The 8984-nt window shown below is 41.0% G+C and overlaps 1 protein-coding gene across 1 annotated transcript in view; it reads left to right on the top strand.

Annotated features, from left to right (window-relative positions):
• The window catches only part of LOC117957203 (glutamate receptor ionotropic, kainate 5-like), an 86495-nt gene that overhangs the window by 65833 nt on the left and 11678 nt on the right, over positions 1 to 8984 (top strand). The window contains exons 17-19 of the mRNA XM_034892800.1: positions 496 to 661; positions 1662 to 1887; positions 7820 to 7948. Of these exons, the coding sequence (XP_034748691.1) occupies positions 496 to 661; positions 1662 to 1887; positions 7820 to 7948 (521 nt within the window). The remainder of the gene's footprint in view (positions 1 to 495; positions 662 to 1661; positions 1888 to 7819; positions 7949 to 8984) is intronic.

Here is an 8984-nt window from a genome sequence, read left to right as displayed (position 1 = left end):
CTACAACGTCCCTGTTAGTGATGGCGTTGCATAGTCTGTCCACCAGAGCACGCTCTACAACGTCCCTGTTAGTGATGGTGTTGCATAGTCTGTCCACTATGGGTAGCCTCGGGTAACCCAAGCTCTAACTTGTCCTTGTTTTGTTTTGGTAAATGTCTCACTCCATCGTTATTTCCTCATCCTCCCAACTCAGTTGTCTCTCTCTATCTCTCTCTCTCTCTCTCTCTCTTTCAAACCTAGGCTCTGTCCTGCTTCCCTCACTTCTCACTTCCGTCTCATGTCCTCTGGAGGTGTCCTGCTCCTCGCTGCTGCAGCCCAAGTTCATGTTTAGGTGGATGAATTTTATCTAAAAAATCCTGACGTTTCCTGCAGTGCCCTCCATCTGTCTCTCTCCTGCTCTCCACTCACGGCGCTTAATGAAGAGAGAGAGATAAAGAGGTGAAGCGAGGACCAAAAGAAAGAACCTTGGTTCTAACCTTGCTCTCGTCCTCTCAGGTGGGCGTTCACCCTCATCATCATCTCGTCCTACACGGCCAACCTGGCGGCGTTTCTGACCGTCCAGAGGATGGAGGTTCCCATCGAGTCTCCGGACGATCTGGCCGACCAAACCAACATCCAGTACGGCACCATCCACGGAGGATCCACCATGACCTTCTTCATGGTGAGACAAGGTTTCCAGTGTTTCCAGAGTTGGAATCTAACTAAATGGATTTACTCTTTAAGTACTGCACTTTAGTACAAGTGTTAAGGTACTTGTACTTTACTTGATTCTTTACTTTTCATGCCACTTTCTACTTCTACTCAGCTATATTTTAGAGAAAAAATGAAGATGCACACAAAACACATATTACCATGTTGTATTATAAATTAAACTACCCAACAATATCATGGCCTACAGGTAAAGCTGGAATGATTACACCCTTAAACACACAACTGTTGGGTCATTTCCAGTTTCTAAGATGTGAGGATTTTTCTGCATTGAGTATTTTTAATACTTACATTACAGTACATTTTCCCACTTACATACTTTTACTTAAGAAACATCTTCAATGCAGGACTTTAACTTGTAACAGAGTATTTTCACAGTTTGATATTAGTACTTTTACTTAACCCTTGTGTTGTCTTTCCGTCAAATTTGAAAATCAACACTTTTGTTGACGCTTTTTATCAGTGTTTTCACTTTTTCATAACTTTTTCTCCCTTTTTTCAACACTTTTGGTGCTTTTTTCAATGTTTGTCACTTTTTTTTGTTTTCAACATTGCGTAACACTTATTAACTTATTAAATTCACTTTTACAGTTATTTTTGGAATTTATGGTCAATGAACCTCATTTATAGGAAATTATACCTAATGTTTGAGTTAGAAATGCAGAAATTTAGGAATTAATTAGACTAAAATTAAAGTACTTGCCTTGTACTTGCCAAAATAGTGTTGTGTGGAATCAGTCATGTTATTTTGGGTAGTTAAAAAAAAAAAACACTGATATGGGAAAACGGGTCAATTTACCCAAGGACAACATGAGGGTTAAGAAAGGATCTGAAGGCTTCTTCCAACCCTTATGCATTTCTTCTTATAGCAACAGGAAAGAAAGCCAACTAAATCGAATGTTGAAGGCTGCAGAAACCAAGACCCTTGTCTATCTTCACCCTTCCTCCTCCAGAACTCGCGGTACCAGACGTACCAGCGGATGTGGAACTACATGAACTCCAAGCAGCCCAGCGTCTTTGTGAAGAGCACCGAGGAAGGCATTGCGCGGGTCCTTAACTCCAAGTACGCCTTCCTTATGGAGAGCACCATGAACGAGTACTACCGCAGCCTCAACTGCAACCTCACGCAGATCGGAGGCCTTCTGGACACCAAAGGATACGGCATCGGCATGCCTCTGGGTGAGTTAACCATAACCAAACACATGTATTCTGCAACATATGAAGATGTTTTCTTCAGAGAGGACGGAAAATGAACAGAAAGGCTGGAAGTCAGAAGTCAAAACGGAGCAACGGTGCCGCTGCAAAATAGCCTCAGGAAGGAACTTGTTTTGGTGGAACATGTACGTTCCAAAGTCGTTTTAGTCCTGCATCAAAAAACTCAGATTGGAAAGATAGTCTAGCTAGCTGTCTGGATTTACCCTGCAGAGATCTGAGGATCAGGTAACCATAGTCCTCAGAAATCCACCCGAGGTTAAAAAACACAAAGAAAGCAGAAAGTTACAGACATCTGACCAAAATGAGAGACATCCGGTGGAATTTCCAGCGGCAACTGAACAATCCTTTAAATGAAGCGCCGTCTTTATAGACTACATTAATGATAGCAATCTTCCCATTTGACTCTCTGCAAAAAAAGCTCCCAAAAATGTCAAATTTTACCTTTAAATATTGCTGTAAACACATGTATTCTGCATTATACAGTGGCTTGAATAAGTTTACACACCCATGCTAAAGTTGATCTTTTGGAAATGAATCTTAATGGCTTAATTTAGAGAAATTAGGAAAATAAATAAATGTAAAAAAGATTTACATTTTAAGAATGAATTCACAATATGAATACAGTTTGATGATATTTTTATTTTGTTGCCTTTATTTTGTTGCTGTTTTGTTGCTTGTGTAATGTTGCTTAAACATGTAATGATATCTTGTTCAGAGAGGAAGGAAAATGAAAAAAGTGTCACATTGGTTGTATTTATCTTCTCAAATGAATCAATGCAATAACTCCCAAAACAAGTCAAATTTGACCTTTAAATATTACTGTAAACTCTGACAATCTCACGTTTACAGGTTACTGGAGATATCAAAATAACAAAATGGTAAATTCTTCCCTGAAACGGAGATAAAGCACCAACCTGCTGCTGTGTGTAGCCCATAACTTACGTTGTTTATGTGAAGTGTAATTGTGCTGTCACACCACATATTGTTTGTGATATATTGAGGCTGCCTTACGTTTTGTCCGGCACCTTGTTTCTGCTGGTTCTGCGTTAGTCGTTAACCAGGTCATATTCTCGGAGCAGCTGCTGTTTCCTGGCAAATTAAATCCATCCGACGTGGCGTTGGTCTGCTTTTGCCGCTGTCTAGCCTCGCCTCGTCGTCTGCCTCAGACTCGTTTCTGGTGGAGAGTGTTAGTGCATAGATTAGCATAGTTAATGGAGGATGGAGGAACAGATGTGAGGAGAGGAGAAGGAACAGCGGGTAGACGGAGACGGAAAAAAGAAAGAAAAAGATGAGGAGTTTTCAGGGGAGAACGGCCTGTCAGTCAACCCGCCTGTTAAGTGATGAAAATAAAAGCAGCGGAGTCGCCACGGGGCCTCTCGTGGGCGTCGTCTCCCATGCTAACGGAGCTGACTGACAGTGAGCGATTAGCATCAGCTTCAAAAGAGAAAATAAGAGCTCGCAGCTGCTTTAAAGTCATTTCGGCGTTTGTGTTCTGGGAGTTCAAATTCAAAGTTCAATTTGTTTCCCATTTCTAGCCCACAGTGAACGAATAAATTAGTCTTTTTAACCACCAGCACTCCTGAAAGTGGTAACCAGTGTAACCATAACTGCGAAGGTCCCCTGACCTAACAAAATTAGTAATTTTAACCCATACAAAGATCTCATTATGACCTTAATACAGTTTCCAACCCAAACATAACGTTTCCCTATACCAATCTAAACCTCATAAAGTTGTGAGATTATGAGTATAAGTATAAGTGGATGGGTAAAAAAAGTGCTCGGGTTTATCGGCATTTCTTTAAAGCAATCACAGTTATCGCTAGGTGCTGGGGGCCGGTATGGAGGCTCTGCAAAATAGCCTCTGGAAGGAACTTGTTTTGGTGGAACATTTGCACGTAGGGAGGCGAGCTCTGAAATTAAAATGGCGGTTGAGTGTGATTGACTGTCGGTTCTAGCTCGGAGGATATTTGATGAATCTATTGAAGTTTAGAATAAAAGGCACGTCCGGCCGAAAATGAGGAGCGTCCGGACATAAACAAAGGGTATCCGGACAAAAACAAGAGGCTTACGGACAAAAACGAAGGGCATCCGGACGATAACGAGGGGGATCCGGTCAAAAGCGAGGAGCATCCAGACGAAAACAAGGGACGTCAGGACGAAAACGATGGGATTCACGACAAAAACGGCCAAGAACGGCCAAAAACAAGGGCCATCGGGACAAAAACGAGGGGCATCCATACGAAAACAAGGGACGTCAGGACAAAAATTTGGGTCCGGTTAAACCTGTGGCGATACCAGAACAAACCCGCTAACGAAACGTAGTCGATATAGACTATGAGGTCATAACACCGACTTTCAATTTTGGAAGGGACAAACAAATATAGCAACATCAGATCAGAAAATATCTGCAAATACTTCAAAAGGGCAGTTACAAATGATTGGTTTGTCATTCAGTCTGGAGGACTCGTTGGTGTTAACTGGTGTTACTGTGTGACTTTAAGGCGACGCCTCTCTTACCCGGGAACATGAGCATCCGTGGAAAACAGCACCAAGTGTGCAGAGAAGCGTATGGAGGAGGAGGTATGAAGCTGTACGAGTCAATCGGACACACGCAACCACAAATAGGAAGCAAACACTAGGGCACATTATTACACTGTCAACAAGAAACATCATGACACTGGCAACGGTCACCAGTTAACTTGCAAAACAAAGGTAGTGGGTTCCAGAAAACGTGGCGAATAAGGAGTCAGGTGGTGACAAATTAATCGTTCTTCATCTTTAAATTATGGAGTATCTAACCAGTTAAAGTGTCATCATTTTGTAACAAGAGCTTTTACCTTGAAAAGCAATAACACACTTCCTGCTGTCTGTCTGTCATTAAGTGAAAGTCCCTGTCACTTTTTAATGGAATAAGAAAGAAGATTAATGGGGGCGAGTCGCAGGGAGGCTGTGAGGACGAGGTTGAGGATAAAAGCTCCATAATTTACAGCCTTGGTGGACAAAATATTAATGACAAGTACCGATACGATAAAGCCTAATATAGTGACCGTAGAGCTGAATTAAATCAGGCCTCAGACTCTTTACAGCTGGGTCAGGGTTTGGTATCTTGTACTTGGTATTTTGTATCTTGTAATTAATTTTCTTTCTTCCTGTTCTGTTTCTTTTTGTTTCTGTATCCTCTGACTGTGATATGTGACAATATGTACAGTGAGGAAAATAAGTATTTGAACACCCTGCTATTTTGCAAGTTCTACCATTTAAAAATCATGGAGGGGTCTGAAATTGTCATCGTAGGTGCATGTCCACTGTGAGAGACACAATCTAAAATAAAAAATCCAGAAACCACAATCTATGATTTTTTAACTATTTATTTGTATGATACAGCTGCCAATAAGTATTTGAGCACCTGTGTATCACCCATATTTTTCCTAATAAGGTCCATGTCAATCAATCAATTAATAGTCCAGCCTTGTAAAGGAGCCTTCGATGACCAATCATGACTAATTCAGTGACTGTGAGATCAAGGTGCTCTTGCTAAATCTTCAAGCAATGCCAAATCTGCCATGCTGTTGATCGGTTGCAATACACAGGCCATCGGGAACTGTAGGGCTGTTTATTGTCCCGATGGGTTAACACAGTCCAGGACACCGGTAGTGGATAAGAGTCATATTGGCCTCATCAGGGTAATTAAGTGGCGCAGGTGTGCGTTCTGCATCCAGAGTACTTTATCCATGTGACATTTCATGTTACCATTGAAGGTCACTAATGCCTTGGGAGCGTTACGCACCATCACACGCATGGTCAAAAGGTTGCGGGACCCGTTTTTACGCATCTAAATTCTTTATAAGTCCCGACCTTTGCGAGGAATGTTGCAACCGTGAATTTGACTCTGCTTCACACAACCATTTCTTGCATAACAGGTTTAATAAATGAGGCCCCAGGAGACATTACATTTCCCACATATCATACAGTCTAAGTTGCGTCCTCATACCTGAATGACATACAAGGTAGATTTGATTGCAAAATGATACTTTATGATTGCTCTATTAAATATTGTGAAACGGCCCCACACAGGACATTTTTAAACATGTGATAGGTCTATTTAACGTAATGTTGCTGGTAGTTAACGTCGTGAAACTGAACTAGTTAAGTTAAGGAAAAATAATGAGCGATTAGTGCAAAGACAGTCCGGAAACGAGACGCCCTAACTTAGAGTAATGTCCAGTACCTCTCATTTCTTCCATCCTAGACGCTGTGTGGACTAGCGAGACAAGGTCTGGCAATGCAAACTACTCCCACAATAACTAATATGGCCACTAGAGGTCGCCGCCCAACAACAAACATAAATACGTGTCGTTATAAGCTGCTTGCACAATCAACCTATGGCAGTTTCTTTGGAGAGGACTGTCAGTAATTAATAATAAACTGGTAGCTAATAAAAATGCTGTTGCTGCTACTGCTGCTGCTAAACTAATTTCAAATGCACGACCAGTCACCAAAAGCAATGTTTCCATTCACAGAGGTCTGTATTTTATTTTGATTTGTAGCAGAACACAGACCTCAGGTGGAAAACGAGGTTCAGAACAGCAGCGGGATTGTTTGATTTGTATCAAAGCCGCAGCTGCTGCTTTGGCTCTTTCTTTGCTTTCTTAACATGTGTCGGCTTATCGGCACATGTGCTCCCTGCAAGAAAAATCTCAATATGAAAACCCAAAAGAGCATGCTGTGCCTGTTAGTGCCGCTCGACACACGTTTAAGAAAGGAGAGGCGAGCAGGTGAACTGGGGGGGGTTTGCTTACTTCATGCTTCAATAAAAACACAGATTAAAATGAGCTTTTAACAACTAAGCGACCTGTAGATGTGCCTCAGCCATGTTGCATTGTACTTTAACTGTATTGTGTTGTAGTTTTATTTATAAAGGACAACACACATTAATCAGCATTTCTGTAAATGTGCCAGTGTTAGCCATGGCAGCAGGGAGCAACAAAACAACATTAATACAGGTTAAAGTGTGCACATAGTAATCAAAAAGACACCGTACACACAGCTAGAGCAGAAATATTAGTTGTTTTTTTAGTATGCCATGCAAAGCTGCAGAAAGCATCAGGACACCAGCAGAGAAACCACATCAACAGTAGCTCCGGTTCATATAAGAAGACAAGCATCGGGACGTGTTCATGCATCTCCGACATCGGGCAGCCGTGCAAAGCAGCAGCAAACCGTGATAAACACGGGAAATAGACTAGATCACTCTCTCATGAGGAAGGCGTTAATACAGCACAGACTAATAAGGTGGTACCCAGGGAATGCTGAGTAGGCAACATATCAACAGTGATAACAACAATGTAGAATTAGCTACGGATTCAAATTATCACAAATCTGATTTCTCTAATCCTTATTCGTCCCCTAATACTGTATCTGAAGTCTCTTTTGTATAGACCTTAGTGGTCCCTAAAACTGTATCTGAAGTCTCTTTATATAGACCTTAGTGGTCCCTAATACTGTATCTGAAGTCTCTTTTATATAGACCTTAGTGGTCCCTAATACTGTATCTAAAGTCCTTTTTTACTTTTTTTAAATGTTATTTCCTCTTACCAGTGTGTCTCCATGTCTACTTTGTCCACAGGAATCCCACCAATCGCTCCCAAGACGTCCCAGTTAGAGACTAAACTATCAACATATTCTTTGTAAACCTTTACAATCATTCCTCAAAAAAAAACAAGCAGGCCAGCCTTGTTTCATTATCCAAAACGTCTTCAAAACTTCTCGAACCTTTGTTAGCTCAAAGTTTGTTGTTGTTTCCCAAAGGTCCGTCCAGGAAATGCACTTCAGACCAGCCTGAGACTTGACTGGATTTCACATGGTCGAATAACTCGGCTCCGCTTCCTTTCTTTAGGGTCTCCATACAGAGATGAGATCACTCTGGGGATCTTACAGCTGCAGGAGAGCAACCGGCTGGAGATCCTGAAGAGACGCTGGTGGGAGGGGGGCCAGTGTCCCAAAGAGGAGGACCACCGGGCCAAAGGTGGGTGTGAGAATAGTTTCCATCATCTAACTTTTTGCACTATTCCTTAAAAGGTCCTATGCTGCTTTTGGATGCTTGTTTACCATATCTGAAGTCTCTTTATATAGACCTTAGTGGTCCCCTAATACTGTATCTGAAGTCTCTTTATATAGACCTTAGTGGTCCCTAATACTGTGTCTGAAGTCTCTTTTATATAACCTTAGTGGTCCCTAATACTGTATCTGAAGTCTCTTTTATACAGACCTTAGTGGTCCAAAGAGCGTTGTGTGGAATCAATCATGTTATTTTGGGGAATTAAAAAGAACATTGATATAGGACAACGTGAGGACAACATGAGGTGTTAAAGCACAAGTTGTTGCTCCGTCTTTTACTGTTTTACTTTCTCCTAAAAATGAAGCGGTCAGAAATGTCGAGATCTATAAACAATCCGACGGAAAACAATAACCGTGTATACTAAATTTCGGGGTTTAAAGAACACGAAAGGACAGCGAAAAATAAAGACGTCACTTCTTGGGATTTCGACTATCACGTCTTTTTTGTAGATTCAAACTTCTGAGCTTATAGCTGCATAAATACAACATATTCAACATTAATTGATGCAAAAAAAGGCACAAATTGTTTCATAACCCTTCACCAGAATGCAGGAAATGCAAAGTGTCTGACGCTCAAAATATTCACGGAGGTTGCGGTCGTCTTTTTTGACCCTTTTGGGTCTTTACCCCAATGATTTTGTCACTTTTACAATGTTTGGCAACTTTTTCTGAGCCTTTTTAAATGTTCGTGGGCTTTTCCCCGAATTTTTAAACCTTTTTCTTTTCACATTTGTCCCATTTTTGACATTTTTGTCACTTTATTTGACATTTGCTCTTTTTTTGACCCTTTTAAAGTTCTTTTACCACCATTTTTTTTCTCTTCAAATGCTATAAAATTGACAAAAAACACCCAAATTCAATGAAAGTAGTGAACTGATTATTTATTTAAGTTGTGAGGAGCGTTGTTGGGAACCATCCACGTTACTTTTTTGGACAATTGTTTT

Source organism: Etheostoma cragini, chromosome 14, assembly GCF_013103735.1.
Source record: "Etheostoma cragini isolate CJK2018 chromosome 14, CSU_Ecrag_1.0, whole genome shotgun sequence".
Classification (NCBI taxonomy): domain Eukaryota; kingdom Metazoa; phylum Chordata; class Actinopteri; order Perciformes; family Percidae; genus Etheostoma; species Etheostoma cragini.
This window is presented reverse-complemented; position numbering and strand designations above follow the sequence as displayed.